Source organism: Peromyscus maniculatus, chromosome 17 (assembly GCF_049852395.1).
Source record: "Peromyscus maniculatus bairdii isolate BWxNUB_F1_BW_parent chromosome 17, HU_Pman_BW_mat_3.1, whole genome shotgun sequence".
NCBI classification, from domain to species: domain Eukaryota; kingdom Metazoa; phylum Chordata; class Mammalia; order Rodentia; family Cricetidae; genus Peromyscus; species Peromyscus maniculatus.
The window spans coordinates 39,408,499-39,432,774 of record NC_134868.1 but is presented as its reverse complement, the minus strand read 5'-3'; the positions used below and the strand labels follow the sequence as shown (position 1 = coordinate 39,432,774).

The 24,276-nt window shown below is 47.2% G+C and overlaps 1 protein-coding gene across 1 annotated transcript in view; it reads left to right on the top strand.

Annotated features, from left to right (window-relative positions):
• The window catches only part of Gsr (glutathione-disulfide reductase), a 43,372-nt gene that overhangs the window by 8,527 nt on the left and 10,569 nt on the right, over window positions 1-24,276 (top strand). The window contains exons 2-9 of the mRNA XM_076553529.1: window positions 5,109-5,135; window positions 6,894-6,982; window positions 8,394-8,463; window positions 11,417-11,564; window positions 16,235-16,289; window positions 19,463-19,562; window positions 20,778-20,864; window positions 23,710-23,868. Of these exons, the coding sequence (XP_076409644.1) occupies window positions 5,109-5,135; window positions 6,894-6,982; window positions 8,394-8,463; window positions 11,417-11,564; window positions 16,235-16,289; window positions 19,463-19,562; window positions 20,778-20,864; window positions 23,710-23,868 (735 nt within the window). The remainder of the gene's footprint in view (window positions 1-5,108; window positions 5,136-6,893; window positions 6,983-8,393; window positions 8,464-11,416; window positions 11,565-16,234; window positions 16,290-19,462; window positions 19,563-20,777; window positions 20,865-23,709; window positions 23,869-24,276) is intronic.

Here is a 24,276-nt window from a genome sequence, read left to right as displayed (position 1 = left end):
CATGGTCCTTTATTCTTTCCAATGAGGTGTCTTTATCTGCTGTCCTGCTCAGAGGGGTGGGCCTTGGTTTCCAAAACCAGCAACCGCCTCAGGAAGCCTCTTCTCCAGGGCTGTCAAAATAGGACAAGTGCTATTTCAGGACCGCGGCCCTCTCTTACGTCTCCAGGCTCTGAAGTGTGCACAGTACAGGGACGCTGCAGTGCGGAGTCTCTGGTCCGAGAAGGTCGCGGTTTTCTCACCCTCTGCGTCTAGTCATCTAGTCTCTTGGTTGGTTGTGTGGGCACCTTAGAGTAGTTTAGAGCTCAGGAGACCCCTCAGACTCTGGGATTAGATCCACAGAGGGCGTTACCTTGCACAGTGCCTGGTAAGTGGATGCTTAGTGCATTCTGGAAATGAATAAATAGGTCCAAGTTTACAAAAAACAAAAACGTAGAAACTTCTTAAACATCAACCAGATAGACCTTAGCAGTCAGTAGTGTAGGTCTGGCCATCTTGACCCTAAACAGAAGCATATATTCCAGTCTTTTTCGTTTGTTAAATTTAGGATTTCGTGTAGCCCAGGCTGGCCCTGGAAATCTTATTAGTCCTGCTAGCGCTTCCCAGGGTCACAGGCGGGCATCGGCATCCTGCCCGCACACTTCTTTTAAACCACCTGTGCTCAAAATAGCTTCCGATTTACATGAGGAGTAAAGTCATAATGGGTCCGAGTGGTTCAGAGCATTCTAGTGTTCAAGTTGCTTTTAGAGGTTACTAGGGAGCAGAGGTGGGGTGGGGAGGAGGTGTAGAGTGTCTTTCTTTCTTTCTTTCTTTCTTTCTTTCTTTCTTTCTTTCTTTCTTTCTTTCTTTCTTTCTTTCTTTCTTTCTTTCTTTCTCTCTCCTTCCTTCCTTCCTTCCTTCCTTCCTTCCTTCCTTCCTTCCTTCCTTCTTTCTTTCTTTCTTTCTTTCTTTCTTGCCAGAGGTGGGGTGGGGAGGAGGTGTAGAGTGTCTGTCTTTCTTTCTTTCTTTCTTTCTTTCCTTCCTTCTTTCCTTCCTTCCTTCTTTCTTTCTTTCTTTCTTTCTTTCTTTCTTTCTTTCTTTCTTTCTTTCTTTCTTTCTTTCTTTCTTGCCAGATGTGGGGTGGGGAGGAGGTGTAGAGTGTCTTTCTTTCTTTCTTTCTTTCTTTCTTTCTTTCTTTCTTTCTTTCTTTCTTTCTTTCTTTCTTTCTTTCTCCTTCCTTCCTTCCTTCCTTCCTTCCTTCCTTCCTTCCTTCCTTCCTTCCTTTCTTTTTTCCTTTTTTATTCTTTGTTTTGTTTTGTTTATTTTTCTATGTAGCCCTGGCTGTCCTGGAGCTCGCTCTGTAGACCAGGCTGGACTTGAACTCTCAGAGATCCGCCTGCCTCCCAAGTGCTGGGATCAAAGGCGTGCGCCACTATGGCCCGGCCTAGAGTATGTTCACTCTTCAGGAACTCTGTTAGGAGTGTGTTCTAGATGGAACTGTTACTGGACTCTTACTGCGAAACTTCAGAGGCTGGGGTTGTGAGTTAAGGGCGCCGAGGCCCACTTTGCCCACTCAGTGGACCCGTGAAAGCACCCCACCAAGGAGCTGGGGTTGATCTTCCCTGGGGATTTTAGCTGTTTCCCCTGCTCTTGGCATCTGCAAAACCCCTGTTGCCCTCCTGCCTTAGGAGTGGCCCGTTCTTCTGTCCCTGTGACTGTCACCTGCGTTGAGGGGCAGCAGAGCCTCAGCTTGGTCAGGTAGGTGGGGGGATCTAAGCAGACAGACATGTGTTCCAACCTCAGATTTTGTGTAGTCAAGGATGGCTTTGAATGCGTGCGTGATCCTGGTTCCACCTTCCAAAGCTGGCGTTACAGGTGTGTGGTTCCATGCTGGGCTTTAATTATGTCTTTAGGCTAAATGTTAAAAAAGTAGCCTTGGGCTGGAGAGATGGCTTAGGGGTTACGAGTTCTGGCTACTTCTCCAGGGGTCCTGAGTTCAATTCCCAGCAACCACATGGTGGCTCATAACCATCTACAATGAGATCCAGTTCCCTCTTCTGGTGTGCAGACAGAACACTGTAAATATAATAGATAAATAAATCTTAAAAAAAAAAAAAAAAAAAAAAAAAAGTAGCCTTAACAGGAGGGAGAGGCAGCCAGATCTCTGAGTTTGAGGCCAGTCTGGTCTACACGGGGAGTCCCAGGCCAGCCACAGCTACATAGTGACACTGGTGTCAACAGCAGCAGAAGTCACCGTAAGTGTGGGGGGGACCTGCCCCCACCTTTTCCCCCTGGGGTACTCTTGAGAAGTGAGGGATAAGAGATTTAGATAGAAATATAGAGAGGAGAGAGACAGATAGAAACACAGGTAGCCTCAGGAGGGCCTGAATCCTTATCCACCGGCCCCTTCTGTCTCTTCTAAAGGGCTTTTTAAAGGAATGCCAAGGGTTGGAGCAAAAGCCCTCCCCCCAGCACAGCCAAGTGCAGCCCCTTCCAGTCACCTGGTAACCATGCACATGGTCAAGCCATCCTCTAATGCAGCCCTGCTGGGTAAAGCAAGATCAGATCTGACTAGGAAACCTTTGTGGGCTCCCACACATAAGTCTTGTTCGTTGTTTGTTGTTTTTTGAGACAGAATCTCACCTACTGCCCAGTCTGGCTTTAACCCTGTATGTAACCCTGCTGTCCTTGACGCCTCCCAATTCCCAGATCACAACCTCTGTCCCTACACCTAGCCCTCCAGCTCCATGTAGAGGTACTCAGGTTCTCTAGGTTCATTAGCAGTGGCTGCTCAGCGTCCCAAGTTCCATACCATATGCCTTACAATCTTGTGCTTTTGGTGACCGCTCACCAGTTTGTAGATATGTGGCACCACCAGTGCCAGTTGGTATTGTGAACACACCGATTTCAAAAAATACTGCATTTATTGATTTATTTGTGTACATGTGTGCATGGATGCACCTGCCATGGTAGGTGTGTGGAGGTGAGAGGACACCCCGTGCTGGTTAATTCTCCTCCTGTCGGTACATCCAGAGTCTCAAACTCAGGCAGTCAGCCTTGGCTGCAAGCATCTCTACCCACCCAGCCATCTTGCTGGCCCCACACTGGTTATTTTTAAAGATGCACCATCGATACCGTCTTTTAAGTCTTAGTACTTCTTATATCAGCCAAGATAAATGATCACTTCTTCCTAGTCAGTAGTTAGCCAGTTAAAGAGTGTCTGGAATGTGTGTGTGTGTTGGGGGGTGGGAGGGCGAATCTAGACAGCCACGGGGCCTGTAACTTGCCCTTTAGGCTGAGATCAGTCTGGTTTCCCCTCCTCAAGCAGCTTTCCTGCTAGTATACACAGAACATTACCCAGTCGGTGGGGCCCAGGCTTTGATTTGCTCCTATCTGTCTGTCTACCTACCTACCTACCTACCTACCTACCTACCTACCTACCTACCTACCTACTTATCTATCTATCTATCTATCTATCTATCTATCTATCTATCTATCTATCTATCTATCTATCTATCTATCTATCTATTTTTGAGGCAAAGCTCATGTAGCCCAGGCTGGACTCAAAACTTCTCCTTATTTAAGGATCCTGGACTCCAGATTCTCTTGCTTCTGCCTCCCAGGTGCTGGGATTCCAGGTGTGTACGACCATGCCTGGTTCAGATTCCCTACTCACAAAGCGTTGTAAGCACATGCTTACACACCCCAGCTTTTCATAAAAAGGAAATGATCAAAAGCAGTTATGGGGCCCGGGAGATGGCTGAGTAAGTGAGGTGCTTGCTATATAAGCATGACTTGAGTCTGGACCCCAGAACCCACATAAAAGCCAGATGTAGCAGCTTACACCAGGTCCTGAGGCAGGCAGATCTTAGGGGTTCTCTGAACAATCCGTCTAGCCAAAGTAGTGAGCTCCAGGGTCAGTGGAAGGCCTGTTTCCATAGAAGGTGGAGAGCTGTCAAGGAAGATTCATGAAGTCAACCTCTGACCTCCATACACATGCAGGTAGGTACACCTGTGTAGCTGGAGAATTTCTCTCCAGCTCCTGCCCAGTCCCACCAGTCCCGGAGCCCACTTATAAAATAAACACACAGACTCTTATTTTATTGAAACTGCTTGGCCGTTAGCTCAGGCCTATCATTGTCTAGCTCTTACTCTTATATTTAGCCCATTTTTATTAATCTATACTTTGTCACGTGGCTCGGGGCTTACCGGCATCTTCACATGCTGCTTGTCATGGCAGGTGCTGGCACTGTCTCCCTCCCCCTTCCTGTTCTCTCCATTTTCCTCTCTGTTAGTCCCGCCTATACTTCCTGCCTGGCCACTGGCCAATCAGTGTTTTATTTATTGACCATTCAGAGCAGTTTGACATACAGTCCATCCCACAGCATACCTGCACACACTAACATACACACACATGCAGGTAAACACACCTGCACACACTTACATACACACACACAAACACACACACACACACACATGCAGGTAAGCACACCTGCACTCACCCACACACTTGAGCATACACTACATACACACACAAAATCAACAGACGTGCAAGTGTGAATGTGCAAGAATGGTCTCCTTTTGTGAGCACCTTGGGAGGAGTTTTTTGTCTGGCCTTACTGTATGATAGTTTGGTTTTTGTTTTTTTCTCTACTGTCCGGTGAAGCTTTCTTTTTTTTTTTTTTATTTATTTTTTTTTTGTTTTCTTTTAATGAAATCTTGTCTCGTTTGCGCCAGGAAGGGACCACGTTGTGTTCTGTGTCTGTAAATCTTATCCCGAGGCTTCCTAGCAGGGTGGTTCCCGCTGCTGTGGCGTGGGAGAATGAGACAGGTTGGCCACTAGGTGTTTGTCAAGGGCCGTGGGAACTTCACTTGAGAGACTATTCCCCGGTCTCCTCTCACTGCGCCTCCCCCTTCTCGAGGAAAATGGATGAAAATGTTCTGTTGGAGGAGGAACAAGCATGGTTTTCTCACTGTGGCAGGAGGAGGAAGTGCCTGTCGGATCCGGGCCGTTGTGGCTGTCACTCTGGTTTTGGGGTGACTGTGTGATCGTTGGCATTCATCCCTGTGGGTGTTTGGATGACTCGGATTGGCTTTTCCTAACCTGTGTCTTTTTAATTTTTGTCCCCTAGGTGAACGTGGGATGTGTCCCCAAAAAGGTAAATCTTGAATTTCTCCTTCTCTCAATACTCCGCGTTCAGGTTTAGTAACTCATGGTCGGAATAAGGGTGTCCCAAACGTACCCGTTACAGATTGTCCTAGGTAGCCTTCTGCTGCTGTGACAAGCACCGGGCCCAAAAGCACCGAGGAGAGGAAAGGGTTTATTTCGGGTTACAGCTCGCAGTCCATCACAAAGGGAGGTCGGGCCAGGCGGTGACGCAGAGACCATGGCGGAACACTGCTTGCTGGCTCACTGCCCGTGCCTTGTTCAGCCTGCTTTCTTCTGTAGTCCACAGTGTGCTGGGCCCTGTGACGTCAGTCAGTGTCTTAGTGAGGGGTTCTGTTGCTGTGGAGAGACACCATGACTGACCACGGCAGCTCCCACAAAGGACGACATCTAATGGAGGTGGCGGCTTCCAGCTCAGAGGTTCAGTCCATTATCGTCATGGTGTGGAGGCAGGCAGACATGGTACTGGGCAATTCTGCCTCTTGATCCAAAGGCAACAGGAAGTGAACTGTGACACTGGGCATGCCTTGAGCATAGATGAGACCTCAAAGCCAGCCTCCACAGTGACACACTTCCTCCAATAAGTCCACACCTACTCCAGCAAGGCCACACCTCCTAATAGTGCCACTCCCTTTGGGGGCCATTTTCTTTCAAACCACCACAATCATTAATCAAGAAAATGCCCCACAAATTTACCTACAGGTCAATCTAATGGAGGCCACAAACCTACAGAGATCCACCTGCCTCTGCCTCCTGAGTGCTGGCCTTAAAGGCATGCTCCACTGCACCCTGGGTAATTGCCTCTTAGTTAGCAGAACAGCCTGAAATCACTCTTGTCAGAAGGATAGAGTGAAAGAGCAATCGCCAGTTACTAGAGAATAGGCCTAAGTTGCCGCCGCCATGCTGAAGAGGTCTGAGCCAAAAGCCTAGAGCAGTTGATAGAGAGGCCCTCTCTCTGGAGGGTGTTTGGTGCTACTGTGTGGTCCATGACATGACCTGGGAGTAAATAAGTGTAATGCTGCAGGATGACCAAAGGTAAAGTGACGTTTGCTAACGTAATTTATTTGTGGCATTGGTAAATCCTCCATATGCATTAAGATAATGGAACAGTTAAAGTGGTTAGTAGTGGTAGTCTGTTGCATGGATACTAACTAGCCAGTTTGAGCCTTCTTCTGATGGTCAATTGGCCCAAGCAGCCTCCAGAGAATGAGCTGAATTCCACAGAGGAGAACGCAGCCTCTGTGGTCACATACGTCCTTAAAAGGGTAGGCTGACAGTTCCTGGCTGCATAATAGGATTTATTACCTTTAACTTTTAAACTCTTCACTTACCTTGTGCCTTTTCTTTCTAAATGGTAGACTTGTAAAGTGAAGCTGTATTCTATTTCCTGAAGCTGAATGAAAAAGGACAAAGCTTACAAAAATAGAGAATTTAAAACAGGAGTAAGAGCAATAGTAAACAAAAAGCATAAGCAATACTGAAAAACCTTTAGAGGAACAGTTATGAGGCTAGTAATAGTCTACTTTTTATCACGTTTATAGGCTAGGTAATTTAACGGTAGGTGTTACTTTCCCCGATATTTCATAGCCCTTACTATAAAATTTATCTAGCCAGATCCTGAATCCTCTCTCTTAATGTATTTCGTTGTTATTTAACCCCAGGGTCACTACTTTTATCAGTTATGTTTCCCTCGTGGCTTTTGTCTGTCTTCGGCACTCACGCCTGACTAGTTTTGACACTTCTTTCCTAGGTGATGTGGAACACAGCTGTCCACTCAGAATTCATGCACGATCACACGGATTATGGCTTTCAGAGCTGTGAGAGCAAATTCAGTTGGCGGTAAGTGCTCAGGGGCTTCCCTTCACATACAAGTATGGGTGGTTTTGAAGCTGTGAGGGCCGGGGGTTTACTGGGTCTGAGTATGTACAGGGCTGGGCATGTAGCTTGGGCTTGCATTAGTCCTTGCCTGGGTTGTGTAAGGGCCTGGGTTCCATCAACCCTACTGCCGTGTGTGTGTGTGTGTGTGTGTGTGTGTGTGTGTGTGTGTGTGTGTGTGTGTCTGTATTTATGCACAACGTAAAATTGGCCATTCTCACCATTGTAAATACACAGTTTGGCTTCAAGCACATACACACTGTTTCACAGACAGCACCCTTTATGAATTTCCAGAACTTTCCATCATTCTGAACAATCATTGCCATTAAATAATAACTCCTGATTCCCTACTTTGCTATCAGCCTGTAGGATCATACGATCTCCTTTTAGGCCTGATTTCTTTTCTTTTCTTTTCTTTTCTTTTTTTTTTTTTTTTGAGACAGAGTTTCTGTGTGTAGCTTTGGAGCCTGTCCTGGATCTCACTCTGTAGACCAGGCTGGCCTCGAACTCACAGAGCTGCGCCCGGCTCTGCCTCCTGAAATCTATTGTTCAGGGTCACAGTTAAAGATTGACTGGCTGGAGTGGGCTTCCATCCTCCTCACTACCGCCTGCCACCTCTGCCCTGCTTCCTCTGTGCAGTGTGCCAGTGTGCTTATCCAGGCATCTTGCCGTCACCTTGGGTTGCTTCTATGTTGTGACTGTCATGTGTGATGCCTCCATGAAGACTGACGGACAGTCATCTGTTTCCAGTCCTTCTGGGTCTGTACCTAGAAGGTACAGAATCATGTGCTGAGTAATAGAACAGTCCTGTGTGTAGCTCTCTAAGGTATTGGCACCAACTTTTGGAGCCATCAATTTCTCAAGGAATTTAAATAAATCTGTTCATGTAAAGTCCATTGGGGACCGTGCTGGAACAGCTCTCCTGCTTTGTTTGTTTCTAATATTTTATTACTGTGTGTGTGTGTGTGTGTGTGTGTGTGTGTGTGTGTGTGTGTCATGTATGCATGCTGCAGCACATGTGAACATCAGAAAACAGTTTGTGGGATTGGTCCTTCCACCATGTGGGTCATGGGATTGAGCTCAGGCAGTCCAGCTTGGCAGCATGTGCCTTTCCGTACTAAGCCATCTGGCTGGCCCGTCTCCGGATTTTCTATGCAAAAAGAGGCGTGTGTGTACCATAGATGCCACCTGAGCGTGCTCCAGGACGGAACAGGCCCTCAGCACCTGAGAAGCCTCAGATGCAGGGGGGACACCTGTCTTCAGATACTTGCTTCCTGTGTTCGAAGGGACAGTCAGTGGTCTCGGAGGCTGGGGCCCTGGCTGCTAGGTGAAGAAAGGAAATACCGTCTGAGTATTGACTTGGTTCTCTTTCCAGTGTCATCAAGGAGAAGCGTGATGCCTACGTGAGCCGCCTGAACACCATCTACCAAAACAACTTAACCAAGGTGTGTATGCTGGCCTTTGAACTTGGTGAAGGGGTCGTAGAGCAGGCACCGGATCTGACCAGACAGATTTTTTTGGTTTTTTGAGACAAGGTTTCTCTGTGTAGCCATGGCTGTCCTGGAACTCACTCTGTAGCCCAGGCTGGCCTAGAACTCACAGAGATCCACCTGCCTTTGCCTTCTAAGCGCTGGGATTATAGGCATGCTCCATTCCTACCCGGCTATGTCTTATTCTATATTTTTCCTATTAATAATTTCAAAGCTGACTTTACTGACCAGGAGCCTTTGATCTAGTAGTCCAGTCTCTTTTCTGCCAAGAGTAGACAGTGTATGTCGGTCCGTAGACCAGATCTCACCTCATGTATGCATGCTGAGTAGGTCTGTCCCTCCAGTTAAATCAGGAGAGAGGGATTTACAGAACAGTGTGCTGGTCCAAGCCAGGAACACAAGCTGAAAACCCAGTGTCGAACATTTGCTTAGAACAGCTTCTTACAGACCGGATTCAGAATTTTGTAATTTTGTAAGTAAATTCTTACCAAGAAAATTCTACAAAGGTGTATTTGCCTACAAGAAATATTTGCCTTCTGTCCCTCTCTCCCGATGCCCTTTTTAAATTAAAGATTTATTTTTACTTACCTGTGCACGTGCGTGTGCGCATGCAATGCGTGCGCACAGATGCCCATAGAGGCAAAGAAGGTGTCAGATCCCCTGAGCTGCAGTTACAGGCAGTTGAATCACCTGACATGGGTGCTAAGATCCAAATCTGGGTCCTCTTGAAGAGCAGCAAGCCCCCTTAACCACTAAGCCATCTGTCCAGCACCCCTCCCCCTGTGTCGGGTCTTAGAATGTAGCCTTGGCTGGCCTGGCACTCACTATAGAGACCAGGCTGGCCTTAGAACTCACAAAAGTCTGCCTACCTCTCTGCCTCTTGAGTGCTGGGATTGAAGGAGTGTGCCACCGTGTCCAGCTCCTACTGGAATTTCTTTAATGGAGCTAACTAATTTTCTTTTCTTTTCTTTTCTTTTCTTTTTTTTGGCTAACTAAATTTTAAGAAAGAGATGGGCATATGAGATGGCTTACAGCTAAGGACACCGGCTGCTTTTCCAGAGGATCCAAGTTCAATTCCCAGTCACCCACATGGTGACTAACAACTGTAATTCCAGTTCCTGGGATCCGATGCTGTCTTCCGGCCTCTGCAGGCACTTAGCATGTATGGTGCCCATGCATACATACAGCAAAACCGTACACATAAAATAAAATAAATCATAAAAAAAAAACAAGATAGGAAAGTTATTGAGAAATCAGCATGTGTGCAAAGCTCAGGCTTGGTGTGTGGTGGAGCTCACTCTGACCTTGCGATAGGGTTGGGCTGGTAGGAATTCCACAGCGAAAGAGACTTTGATGCCATGTCCCAGACAGTGCCAATATTTCTCCTGACCATTACGTGTGCCGTCGCTACCCAGCCCTTTTTCTCCCGGGGAGAACTCACTGCCCCCCAAAGAAAGGCTGTTAGGAATGCATGTGGGTTTGGCATTAACTGAAATTCAGTTCATTAAGCCAGGCACCTGCAAGAACAGGCCTGGAGGGGAGGTTGGGAGGGAGGAAAGAGTTCAGAACCAGACATGCTACAAAACGTTGACTCATTCCTTTGTGTGAACATACTTACGTGGCTCCACTAGCTTTTAATAGTCCACCTTTGTGTGCCAGGACATAGGTCACAGCTGGCTGGAGTTTGCTGGCAGGCCTCAGATTGACCCCTTGTACAGGGATCCACTCAGCAGGTCAGGCATTAGTGTTCCCAGAATTTCCACGGTAGAGCGTCTCTGTGTAGTTTATTGTTTTGAACTCTCTTCCCACCAAAGACAGCAAAAGGTCGCATCTTCTGTCTTGGCTGCAATATTTCTCTGGTGTCTGTTCCTTTCACCTTTATGGTCTGTCTGGCATGTCATTTTCTAGTGTCTTTTCATTGTCGGGAAATGAAAAGACTTTCACCTTCAACCCTTGGAACCAAAGATACTGTCTTTTTCCTTGGAGTGACTGGCATGGCTTTTGTTCTCTTGGTTTCGGCTCAAGGTAGCACCGTCCTTTCTCCTTGTTACTTACATCCAGCACCTAACGGGCAATGAGCTCTCCCGAGTATCCGTTACCAGTCAGGAGGTCTAAGAATGTGAACCACAGAATCCCTCTTGTTACTGACAAATCCAAAGTTAAAATCTTAAGTGGAGCAATGTGCGGTGGCATTTTATAATCACCTATAATCTCAGCTGTGAAAGGCTGAGGCAGGAGGATTGCTATTTCAAGTACAGTGTGGATGGGGCTGGAGAGATGGCTTAGCAGTTAAGAGCACTGGCCATTCTTCCAGAGGACTTGGGTTCAATTCCCAGCACCCACAGAGCAGCTCACAACTGTCTGACTCCAGTTCCAGGGGACCCTCACACAGACATACACCAGCCAGAACACCAATGCACATAAAATAAAAATAAATCAATTATTTAAAGAAAAAGGAAAACTTGAGCTACAAGAGCCAGGTGTCGGACTGAGCTTTGTAATCCCAACACTTGGAAAGTAGAGGCAGAAGATTTTTTTTGTTTTGTTTTGTTTTTTGAGACAGGGTTTCTCTGTGTAGCTTTGCGCCTTTCCTGGAACTCGCTCTGTAGACCAGGCTGGCCTCGAACTCACAAAGATCTGCCTGCCTCTGCCTCCCGAGTGCTGGGATTAAAGATGTATGCCACCCCTACCCGGCCAGATAGATACTTGGTGAGACAGAGGTTTCCTATAGCTCAAACTGCCTGTGAACTTGCTATATAGCCAAGGATGACCTTGAGTACCTGATCCTTCAGCCTCCTCCCAAGCACAGGATTATAGGAGTTAACTACCACTCCCAACCAGGTGTGTTTTTTTGTGTGGTTGCTTTTTAAGTCTTAAGAATATGCTAATGTCAATGTTCCTTCTCCAGTCCCACATAGAAATCATCCACGGCTATGCAACGTTTACAGATGGTCCTCAGCCCACGGTCGAAGTCAATGGACAAAAGTATACTGCACCTCACATCCTGATTGCCACAGGTGGCGTGCCCACCGTTCCTCATGAGAGCCAGATCCCAGGTGAGTCTTCCAGAGGCCAGTACGGTCAGAGAGTTTACAAGCCACGTCTTGGGATCTGCCTACACTGGTTCTGTCCTGAGAAAGGTCAGAAAAGAAGGTCCTGAATCTCCGTGGTAATTGACGATGAGCCAACGAAAGCTATTTCATCCAGCTCGGGGGGACTCAGGAAGAGAAATCATAGAGAGCTTCAGCTTTTCGCTCCTGGCGTGGCCCAGAGTGCTGCCCACCTGGGGTTGTCAGACAAATTATTATTTCTGAGACTCAATATACAGTTGTTCAAGAGAGAAATCCTGTAAAAAAGATAGTTCTCCCCATTCCAAGTTTTTGTTTCTTATACAGTAAGGTGTGAAAGATTGAACTAGCCATGAATCTCAGAGGTGGTCCTATCTGCCTGTGTATCTGTGTGTTGGGCTAAGAGCTAGGGATGAATCATGAAGAGATGACCATGTTCACTCCAAAGACAGATTACTCATTCTTTCTCCCACATAATATCAAGTGTGAGACCTTGGTTCTGTTTGGAGCAGTGCATAAAAACAAAACATGACCTGGAGAGAAGGCTCAGCCATTTAGAGCACGTGGTGCTCTTACAGTGTACCTGAGTTCGGTTCCCAGCACCCACATGGTAGATCACACCGTCTATAACTCCAGTTCAGGGGATCCAGTGTCCTCTTCTGACCTCCACAGGCACTGCACCAACGTGGCGCACATACATACATGCAGGCAAAACACACACACACACACACACACACACACACACACACACACACACACAAATAATCGTGAGGCTATAGAGATGGCTCCATTTTAAGAGCACTGATTAATCCTCCAGAGGACCTGGGTTCAATTTCTAGCACCCACATGGAGCTTAACAACCAACTCCAGTGCCAGGGAATCCAGCACCCTCTTCTAGCCTCTCCAGGCACTATATACCTGTGATACACAGACATACATGCAGGTAAAACACCCATACCCATAGAATAAAATGATAATTTAAAAAGCAAAACAACAGAATCTAATATCTATTCTGTCTAGAGAGGAGTCGAGACACAGAATGGGGAAGAGCCCTGATCTCACTCTCCCTCTGATGTTTTTACTTATTTGTTTTCTTTTTTCCAGACAGGGTTTCTCTGTGTAGCCCTGGCAATCCTAGAACTTGCTCTGTAGACCAGGCTGGCCTCGAACTCACTGCAATCCACCTGCCTCTGCCTCCCAAGCACTGGAATTCAAGGCATGTGCCACCACCGCCTGGCTCGGGCTTGTCTTTTATTTTTTTAGCATTATTTTAAAGATTTTATTTATTTATTATGTACACAGTGGTCTGTCTGCATATATGCCTGCATGCCAGAAGAGGGCACCAGATCTCATTCTAGATGGTTGTGAGCCACCATGTGGTTGCTGGGAATTGAATTCAGGACCTCCAGAAGGGCAGCCTGTGCTCTTAACCTCTGAGCCATCTCTTCAGCCCCCAGCCTCACCTTTTAAATGACTCCAAATGTTGCTTCATTGATTAAGGTAATAACAAGAAATGCATCGTCTAAGCTCTCTAAGGCGCCAGATGGTGAAGGCAGAGATGGTCTTGAGGTGGGTGTAGAGAGCTTTAATTGGCAGCTTGAGCCTAGAAGAGTGGGGCCTGAAAATGAGGGGACCAAAGTCTCATGCAGTAGCCAACTCTATTCAGAGCATCAGACCGTTTGTACTCTGAGGGTTAAGAAGAGTCACCTGAGTAAAGTATCCAATCACAAGGACAAGCCACATGTGGCAAAACATGTTTTTCCATAAAGTCCTATGACTAACAACAGCTGAAGTAAACTCACTCCTATCTACTAAACACATTGTTCCAAGAACAATTCTATGTTTCCAAGAAACTGAGGTCACAGGACTCTTGGCTTGGAGTTTTCTCACAAGCACCCAGAATTCTTACATGATGCCATTCTTGGACTACGTTCAGACAGAAGGGAGGATCCACATGGACAGGCATGACCCAGGACGACTTCTAAGAAAGAGGCTCTCAGTCAGAACTATGTGCTGAGAGAGAGCAGAGCAGGAAGAACCAATGAGTAATGAAGACATCTCTGAAGGCTTTTCAGCTAAGTCAGTTGGACGGCACTGAACTTCTGGAAGCAAGAGCTTTGAGTCGAGACTAGAATTAGGTTATGATGGAATTATGGGAGCCTCCTCAAGCCAAAGTCACTTTGGTAACTGCAGCAAATCATCGTTGGCTTATAAACAGTGACAAGATCTGTGTGATGTTCAGAAAGAATGCTGACAGGGACTGGATGAGGAGAGACTTTCCATAGTCTGCAGGAGGTGGAAGATAGTTCTATATGGGTGCTCTCACCGGAAATGAGATGGGAGGCTCTCAGCCACGTTCTGTAGGGACTTGCTGAGCCCCCTACTTGGACTAGGGGGGACAGGCTGAAGATAGCCCACGAAAGGTCGGATGCTGTACGTCTCTGATTTAAAGAAAGGTTTCAGGGGGTTGGGGATTTAGCTCAGTGGTAGAGGCCCTCCGTTCAGTCCTCAGCTCTGGGAAAAAAAAAAAAAAAGACAAAATAACAAAAACGAAAGGTTTCAGAACATAACTCTTCACCACAGAGACCTGCCAGGGTGTGCCGTGTGCTCATGGCTCTTAAATTTGGAAAGATGGGTGTATCTGTTCACTGAGCAGATCCAGATTAGGAAGCGAGTGTTAGAGAAAGAGGCCCTGTCTGGGTTATCGGGACAGGGTACTTTACTTCCTCTCACTAAAATGGTAAGGGGCATATAGTTTGGAAAATTAAGATTTAAAACTGAATGGACAGGTTGAACATCCATATTCTGGAAATTGAAAATGTGAAATGCTCCAAGAGCCAGTTTTTTGACATACCACAAGCAGAAAGTTCTGCCCAAGGACACTTTATTTCATGTATAAATTTTTTTTAATGTTGTTAAAATATTTTGTGTTGCTCTCGCGCACGCGCGGTCCCTCACCTCCCCCCCCCACACCCCCCCCTTACAGATAGGTCTTGAAGAGCTCCAGTGGCACTGTGGTTAGCACACGGTACTTATAAGATAGGCCTTAGGGGCTGGAGAGATGGCTCAGTGGTTAAGAGCACTGACTGCTCTTCCAGAGGTCCTGAGTTCAATTCCCAGCAACCACATGGTGGCTCACAACCGCCTGTAATGAGATCTGGTGCCCTCTTCTGGCCTGCAGGGACACATGCCGCCAGAGCACTGTATGTATAATAAATAAATAAATCTTTAACAAGATAGGTCTTGAAGCCCAGACTGACCTCTAGTCCACTCTCTACTTTGAATTCCTGGTCCTCCTGCCTCTGTCTCCCCTGTGCTGGGATTACAAGATTATGACCTCATGCCCAGGTTATTATGTACAGTTTAATCTTCAGCTGTATTCCTCAGACATCTGTCTCAGTTAGCATTTCTATTGCTGTGATAAAACACCATGGCAACTTGGAGAGGAAAATAAAGGTTTATTCTGCCTCGCAGATTACAGTCCATTGTGAAGGGAAGTCAGGGCAGGAACTCAAGGCGGGAACCTGGAGGCAGGAACTGAAGGCCATGGAGGAGCGCTGCTAACTGGCTTGCTTCCCATGCCTTGTTCAGCCTACCTTCTTTTTTGGTTTGTTTTTGTTTTTTTTCGAGACAGGGTTTCTCTGTAGTTTTGGTGCCTGTCCTAGATCTCACTCTGTAGACCAGGCTGGACTCGAACTCACAGAGATCCTCCTGGCTCTGCCTCCTGAGTGCTGGGATCAAAGGCGTGCGCCACCACCGCCCAGCCTCAGCCTACCTTTTTAATACAACCCAGGACCACCTGTCCACATTCATCAAGAAATGCCCTATAGACATATTCCCAATTCGGAAAAATTTCTGAAATTTGAAATTCTGGCCTCACGGGTTTCAGATAAAGGGAACTTGAAAGAGAATTGAGAAGCAGGACAGATGTAAATATGGACCTGGGATGTTTGAGGAGGAAATCAACACTTCTACGGTCTGTGTAGTCTTGAAGAAGAACTGGTGGAAGCCAGGTGTGGTAGTGCATGCCTTAATCCCAGCACTTGGGAGGCAGAGGCAGGGCAGGCAGAGCTCTTGTGAGGTCGAGGTCAGTTTGGTCTACATAGTTTGAGTTTCAGGATAGCTAGGGCTATGTAGAGAGGCCCTGTCTCAACAACAACAAAAAAAAAAGTGCAGGAAGTGAAGGGTGCCGAGACCCCACTCCTGGCTTCCTGACTTGACTTGCAGTTAGACACAAAGCAGCGTTAGCAGAGTGCTCATGACAGCTGACAGGATCTTGGTCCTTCAGGGGAAAGCTAAACTGACTTACCCTTCACCGTTCCTATTTCTTGAGATAAACGTAAAATGTAGACTCCAGGAAGCCGTGTTCTCAGTGGAGGTCTAAGAAAGCTGCGGAGACAGTGCATTGGCTGAGAAGAGTATTTGGTTCTTGAATAGCTTGTGTTTGGGCCAGGCATGGCAGCTTATACTCCAGATTCCCACTGTTCCAAGAGGCTGAGGCAGGAGGATTGCCATGAGTTTGAGGCCAGCCTGGGCTACGTACGTAGTTAAGTCCCAGGTCAGCCCAGATTACAGTGTATAACCCTTCCTCAGCCCGTGCTGAAAACAAGGTTCAATAGTGTGTTCATTTTACCACAGTGTGGTGTTTTTCTCCGTAGGTGCCGGCTTGGGAATAACCAGTGACGGGTTTTTTCAGCTGGAAGACCTGCCCAGGTAAGCAGACATGACGCGTATTCATCTCTCCCTCTCCTGGGAACCAGTGCTCTTCCTTTTCTGAAGTCTCAGTTGACTTACCTGCCTCAGCATGAGCCACCCTGAAGTGTTTTTAGGCTCCACAGATACGATGTGAGTGAGCGTGCATCCCGAAATAGCCAACCATGACTCAGTTGTGTTTGGGTGATGATGTAAGTCAGTTCAGACCCACCCCTGAGCAAGCTTTATTACATATTGTCCATTACATATTATAGAACTACTTAATGAACTTTTATTGATGTGAATACAAGCTTAATGAATGAGTTAATTCATGCTATAAAGAAAAGGGCTCTGGGAACAAAAGGAAGTGAACTCGCAGTTCAGCTAGGTGTGGTGCTTTGCCCACATCACAGTTGCTGGAGGCTGGAGTAGAGAATGGCAGGAAGCTAGGCACGCCAGGCCAGACTAGGTAACCTGGAGCAACCCGTGTCTCAAAAAAGAACAACCAGCCGGGTGGTGGTGGCAGAGGCAGAGGCGGGCGAATCTCTTGTCAGTTCGAGGTCAGCCTGGTCTACAGAGTGAGTTCCAGGAAAGGCTCCAAAGCTACACAGAGAAACCCTGTCTCGAAAAACCAAAAAAACAAAAACAAAAAAACAACCAAATGTGGCACTGTACTTGTGGGGCACTTGGAAGGCTGAGGCAGGATAGCTTTGCTGGATAGTGAGTTCAAGGCCAACCTGAGCTACATAGAGCTTCCCTCCCTCCAAAGCTATTTCGTAGGTGATTTCTTTTTTCATTCCTTTTTCTCTTATAAGTTTTTTTTTTTAAATCATAAATTATAGTCTTGAATAAATCCTGTAGGTGAGGTACCAGTGCACCTCGTGGTTCTGTTTTTGCCCTCAGAGGGCTTATGGCTGGATGGGGTGGGCGGCTTGAAGCCTCTGGAAGGCGGTGGTGATAGCTCTCAAGGCGTCAGGAGGTAAAAGGGCGTTGCTCTGGGGACGCGGAAGTGTGTCAAGTGGTTTTCAATGTGTACTGTAGTGACGGGGTGGGATGAAGGGCCAGTGGGAGCCAAGGGGAGCAGTGAGCTCCTTGTAGCTCTCAGAAAAAGCATGTGATGGCGACCTGTCCTTTTCACTCGAATGCCCCCTCCCCACAAAAGATACGCACCTCTCAGGAATCCACAGCTGTCTCTAAGGTCTCTACCCTTCAAGTACTCGGTCCTCTTTGACCAGCTTCAGGGTGTGTTTCTTTAGAAATTATTTATTTTTTTTATTATTTTATGATTTATTTATTTATTATGTATTCAGTGTTCTGTCCACATGTCTGCCTGCAGGCCAGAAGAGGGCGCCAGGTCTCATTACAGATGGTTGGGAGCCGCCGTGTGGTTGCTGGGAATTGAACTCAGGACCTCCGGAAGAGCAGCCAGTGCTCTTAACCTCTGAGCCATCTCTCCAGCCCACAGTTTAGATTTATAATCCCAGGTGCTCTGGACGTCGAAGATGGAGAATTGTAAATTCAAGGCCCCTTGGGCTATTGAACAGATTTATTTCCAGCCTTGGCTACTTGGCCAGGCTGGTCTTTAAACTTTATTTATTTATTTATTTTTTTAATTAAGGCTGGAGATACAGCTCAGTGGAGAGGCGTGTCTAGTATGGAAAGAAAGGGCCCTGGGTTCACACCGTGTCAGTATCGGAAAAAGCCAGAAAACACTTTGAAGGCAGAAACCGTTACCTATCCCATCTAGCGTAGTGCCTAGGACGATGTAGGGCTTCAGTGTCCAGAAAAGCAGGAAGGTGGAGAGAGGAACCGAGAAAAGCAAGTGTGTGTGCGCGTGTGTGTGTGGGGGGCGGGGGGGCTTACGGAAAGGAAGGGGTCAACACAGGAGTGACAGGGCCCGAGATGCCAGAGGAGCTGTGTCGCAGGTTTTGAAGAGTCTGGAAGCTTCTAGTCATGCTCAAGATTTTAGGTTAAGAGGGTCCTCACTGGTCATTTGCAGCCATTTGAGGTCTTTATCCTCCAGCCAGGCCAGGAGGCTTCTGTAGGCTGGCAGGTCTGTGGAAAGTCCTGGAAGTCAGTTCCTTTGTTCTTTGCACAGTGGGCGAGGCGTGCTGGAGCCTTGGGAAACCTGTAGTAGCAATCTCTGACTGGGACTGTGACTCTCCGTGCCTCAGCCTGGAAGTAAGCCTGAAGCAACAGGGTTTCTCCATCATTGATCCAGACAGTCATTCAAGCATTCAACTGGGGCTTAAGCTCCTTTGTTAAACCGAAATGCATTCGGGAAGTTGAGTTCAGCGGCCTCCTGGGCCACCCAAATGCTGGGATTGCCGGCATGAGCCACCATGCCTGACTTAAAATGGCTTTCTTAAATTGGCCTTAGGTCAAGCTACAAGGATTAATAGAACTGGATAATGAAGGAGGAGAAATACCCGCCCAGAAAATGATAGTGCTGTTAGATGTCTGTATGGAACATTGGCGGGGGTTCAGGACCAGTCTCAGCCACGACTTGTTGGCCAGCTGAGATACAGAGGCTGTCATAGATAGATAGATAGATAGATAGATAGATAGATAGATAGATAGATAGATAGATGATAGATAGATACATACATACATGATAAGTAGGTAGGTATGTAGATAGGTAGGTAGATAGATAGATAAAAATAGGACATAGGGAACTTACATGTCAAATAAAAATTTCTCTTTCTTTCTTTCTCTCTCTCTCTCTCTCTCTCTCTCTCTCTCTCTCTTTCTTTCTTTCTTTCTTTCTTTTCTTTCTGAGGAGGGTTGAGATAGGGTTTCTCTGTGTAGTCCTGACTGTCCCGGAACTCACTCTGTAGACCAGGCTGGCCTTGAACTCACAGAGATCTGCCTGTCTCTGCCTCCCGAGTGCTGGGATTAAAGGCATGTGCCGCCGCCGCCCCCAGCAAGATAGCTTTCTTTTCTGGGGGAAAATTTTGTTTTGTTCTGTTTGAGAATAACGCCTCGCTGTGTAGCTCTGGATGGCCTGGAACTCACAACAGGCTGCCTCCGCCTCCAAACGCTTGGGTGTGCAGGTGCAGGTCACCGTGTTACTCATAAAATATTAACTGTTGGGAAAACTGGGCAAAGAGCCCGAGGGAAACCCGCGAGTGTGTGCATCTGAAGCCGCCCCAAAGTCAAGTCGATGAAGTGGTCACCCTGTGCTTTCATCTCAGCCGCAGTGTCATTGTGGGCGCGGGTTACATCGCCGTGGAGATCGCTGGCATCCTCTCCGCCCTGGGCTCCAGGACGTCTCTTCTGATAAGACATGATAAGGTAAGTTGCGTCTCCTCTCCTCCCCTTCCTTTCCTTTTTTTGTCCAATTAGAGAAGTTTTCTTACCTTTTAAAAACCAGGTATCACCTAATTTTTAAATTTTAACTTCTTATTATGTATATATGATACATGTGGGTGAGTGTGGATGGGCGTATGCCATGCGGCCTGTGACAGCAAATGGCCGTCATGGCGGCCAAAGCAGGAAGCAGAGAGTCCAGCCACACACAAAGCCGAGAGAGTGAACTGCAGGTGTCACGAGGCTTTAGATCGTCAAAGCTGGTCCTCCAGCAAGGCTGCACCTCCTAAACGTCCCCCCAGACATCGCCACCAGTTGGAGACTGGTGTTCAAATACCCAAGTCTATGTGACACACTCATTCAAACCACTCCAGGCAGTAAGGCCAGCTCTTGTCATCAAACCTTCTTTAAAATCAAACCTTCTAATACAGGACAATCCAAAGATACACTAACGCGACCCTTCTGTGCTCAGGAGTGATGGTACAGATATGTATTGAGTCCGTATGTTTCTGTAAGAGCCATGAGCTTTGTATGTGCAGTAAAATCACAGCAGGTTGTGACCATAAAGGAGTCTGAAATCTGCCCGTTGGCGGCCATTGGCGCTAAGTGGCATGTTGTAGTATGGCGTGCATGCGTGGCGTGTTCAGATCCGCGGCACGGTGAAGTTGCAGTGTGCGGCATGGTGGGCCCTGCCAGAAACTCTTTAGACGCAGTATACGTTTGATTATGAATTAAGTTTCTGTCATTGTGTGTTCAGAAACTTTGACTGTTGCCCAGTTTTTGTGTGACACCCACCCCACCCCCATTCACTTCTACTAGTTTAAAATGCTGGATCTAGCTGCCGTTTTCCACAGGATAATTGAGAAAGCCTTCCCACAGACCAGAGGGAAAGCCAGCCCCACTGCATGAGAATTTCCCTAGATTCTGCAAAACAGAAAAAGAAAGGAGAGGGACGTGAAGATAGAGTTCTGAAGTTTGACGGTTCATTTTTCAGAACTCTAAAATAGATGTGGACGAAATCGGATACAGTAGTGACGTAGGCACATAGAGGCTCTCCTAAACCCCGCCCCAGTGTGAGCTCCAGGGAGGGAGGCGGGAAGAGGAGGGGTAACAGAGGACCGGAACTGCTCTCCCAATGACTTTAATCAAGTTTCATTTCCTCCCCAACATCCGTCTCTCCGCCGCCATGTCGAAGTGCAGGTTCTTAGAAACTTTGATTCCCTCATCAGTTCCAACTGCACCCAGGAGCTGGAGAATGCTGGCGTGGAGGTGCTCAAGTTCTCACAGGTACCCGGCCAGGGCTGCTCAGTCACACTTCCAGGGCATCATCCTGTGTGGGGAAGGGCTCCACCACCGAGGTGCATACACCTCAGCCGGCCCCTGGTTAGCTTTGCAAACGCATCCTTCCTCTACTCTGGTCCCATGTGCCAATTCCTTCCTTCCTCTCTCTTTAATCTGTATGGCTGTTTTGCCTTCGTGTATGTCTGTGTACTGTGGACTCGCCTGGTGACCAGGAAAGTATCGGTCCCAAGGGTTCAGAGTTACAGACAGTTGTGAGCTGGGAATTGATATGGATGCTGGGAATTGAACCCCGATCCTCTGGACAGGAAGCCAGTGTTCCAGCTCCCTCATGTACCTTTTTTGTACATTCTTATTTTTCAGATTTTTTTCAAGAAATAGCAAAAAATCAATTTTTAAGCATACCGGTTTTTTGGTTTTTTGTTTTTTTTTTTCTGAGACAGAGTTTCTCTGTGTAGCTTTGCACCTTTTTCCTGGAACTCACTTAGTAGCCCAGGCTGGCCTCGAACTCACAGAGATCCGCCTGCCTCTGCCTCCCGAGTGCTGGGATTAAAGGCGTGCGCCGCCACCACCACCCAGCTTACATATGGGTTTTTTTTTTAATTTATTATTTTATCTATTAATTTAAACAAAGCATTACAGAGTACTTTATTCCTTAGGATATTACTTAATTTCAGTAGAATTTTTCTAGAGATTCAGCCTGGTAAACAAGAGTATGGTCTGTGTTACCCTTTCAGCATAGACCATACTGAGCAGAGTAATAAATAACACTGTGCTTTGGGGATGCAAAAATGAAGGGATTTCCATCTGCATCACCTTGGAGACCTTCATTAAATGACGAGCTGGGCACCCATAGGGATACTCTCTACAACTGCATATCCATCAACAACTGGCCTCTGTGGACATGGCACACATGTGTGTGCACACATACATGACTGCAGGTATCCTTGTAGGGGAGGCCAGAGGTGTTGGAGCCCTCTGGAGTTGGATTCACAGGCAGTCATGAGCTGCCTAGTATGGGTGCTTAGAACCAAACTCAGGTCCTCTGAGCCACCTCTCCAGCCCTGGAAATATATTTAATTTTAGGCCGTAGCATTTCTGTGGTGTCATAGTTACTGTTCTCTTGCTGTGAAGAGACACCATGACCAACTCATAAAAGAGAGCACTCAATTAATTGGGGGCTCGCTTACAGTTTCAGAGGGTGCGTGCATGACCATCGTGATGGGGATCATGAGCAGGTAGGCAGGCATGGCGCTGGAGCAGTAGTTAAGAGCGTACATCTTATCCACAAGCAGCAGGCAGAGAGAAAGAGACAGACAGACAGACTGGCTGGCCTGGCTTGGGCTTTTGAAAACTCAAAGCCCATTTCCAGTGACACACCCTTCCAACAAGGCCACACGCACCTCCTAATCCTTTCCAAAACAGTTTCACCAACTGGGGACCATGTTGGAAGCCAGGCTAATCCCAGGCTTTTCCTGAGGCTCTGGTGTATGGAAAAGGAATATAGTTCCTTGTCTAAAAGCAAGAATATGCTTAACAAGGCCAGTTATAGTCTGAAGCCTCCCGGGCGGTTGGTGCCCCATGCCCTTAATCCCAGCACTGGGGAGGCAGAGCCAGGTGGATCTCTGTGAGTTCAAGGCCAGCCTGGGCTACAGAGCGAGTTCCAGAACAAGCACCAAAACTACACAGAGAAACCCTGTCTGGAAAAAAAACAGGAAGAAGGAAGGAAGGAAGGAAGGAAGGAAGGAAGGAAGGAAGGAAGGAAGGAAGGAAGGAAGGAAGGAAGGAAGGAAGGAAGGAAGGAAATAGTCTGAAGCCAGAGCCTTGGGGGAGCTGTGGCTTCAGATTCTGGGAACCCAGCTCTTCACTCTTTTTTAAAGGGCTATGGCATCAGTCCCAGGCTGCTGTGTGCCCAGTCTGTGACACTTGAGATACCCTGCGTTCTTTTTGTGCAGCGTTCCTTGAGTGGCCTCCTGCCCCCTTTGTCCTATGGTGTGATAGCTTCTGCCGACTTACCCACTTCTCCCCTGCAAATAGTATATGAGATGTGGTAATTCTTAAAAAGCTTGCTGTCATGAATCACCAGCTCATACAGGCCTCCTGGTCCCTGTTGGAGTAGCCTTGGCTGTCCTGGAACTCTATCTTATCTTCTCATCCCTTCCGCCACCTCGACCCCTTGCCCTTCAGGACCCTTACTCCTGTGGGTTCAGGTCAGGACCAAACATGAGCCTATGGGGGCCATTCTCCTACAAACCACCACATATAGCAACATAAGCCTGGTCATTGGAAGAATCAAGGAAACAGAACCGACTCTGGGGAGTTTGGTGTCCCTGGCCTTTGGCTAAAATTAAATACCCATTTGAACTATAAGTAAATGTTATCAAAAATTCTAGCTGGGTGTAGCGGGCCCAAGCTTGTAATCCCAGCACTTAGGAGTCTGGTGCAGAAAAAATGATATGAATTTGAGGTCAGTCTGGGCTATAGATTGAGATCCTGTCTCAAAAAAAACAAACAAAAAAACCTCACAAAAAGTTCTGGTTTTACTGAGTCTAGTGCTTAGGTCTAAACTCCCAGGTCTTAGGAAGCTGAAGCAGGATTATTAAGTTCAAGGTCTGTCTGAACGGCAGAGTAAGCTTAAGCTCAGACTGGATAATTTAGTGAGACTCCTGCCCCCCCAAAAGAGGACAAGGATGTAGCTCAGTGGTTGAGTGCTTGCCTGCCATGAGTTCTAGGTTCAGTCCCCAGTACTGGAAGAAAATCTTTGCTTTCATACTGTCTTCGCCCCTTTCCTCCCACACGTACTTAACTTGTTTTTTTTTTTTTTTTTAAATAGGTTAAGGAAGTAAAAAAGACACCATCCGGCTTGGAACTCCAAGTGGTTACTGCAGTTCCTAGTAGGAAACCCACCACGACCGTGATTCCAGATGTTGACTGCCTGCTCTGGGCCATCGGACGGGACCCAAATTCTAGGGGCCTGAATCTAAGTAAAGTGGTACGCCGACCCGGTCCACCCCGTGGAGTTAGTCTTCCATCTGCCAGTAGTCCCGTGGCCTTTTGCATACCCGTCCATCCATGTGCTTCGTCGTGAAACCCTGCTGCTTTGGACTATTTCTCCAGATCAGGGTCTTGTTAGATGGGAGGGTTCTGGTCTGGATTGTCCAGCCGTTTCCTGATTCGCTCCTTCTTTACAGACTTCTAAATGTTAGGATTATGGGTGTGCACTGCCCTACCACACCTTCCCTCCCACTTCCTGTGTCCTCCATTTTCTCTCCTTCCCTCCCTTCTTTTCTGTTCTTTTTTTTTTTAAAGATTTATTGATTTATTATGTATACAGCATGTATGACTGCAGGCCAGAAGAGGGCACCAGATCTCATTATAGATGGTTGTGAGCCACCATGTG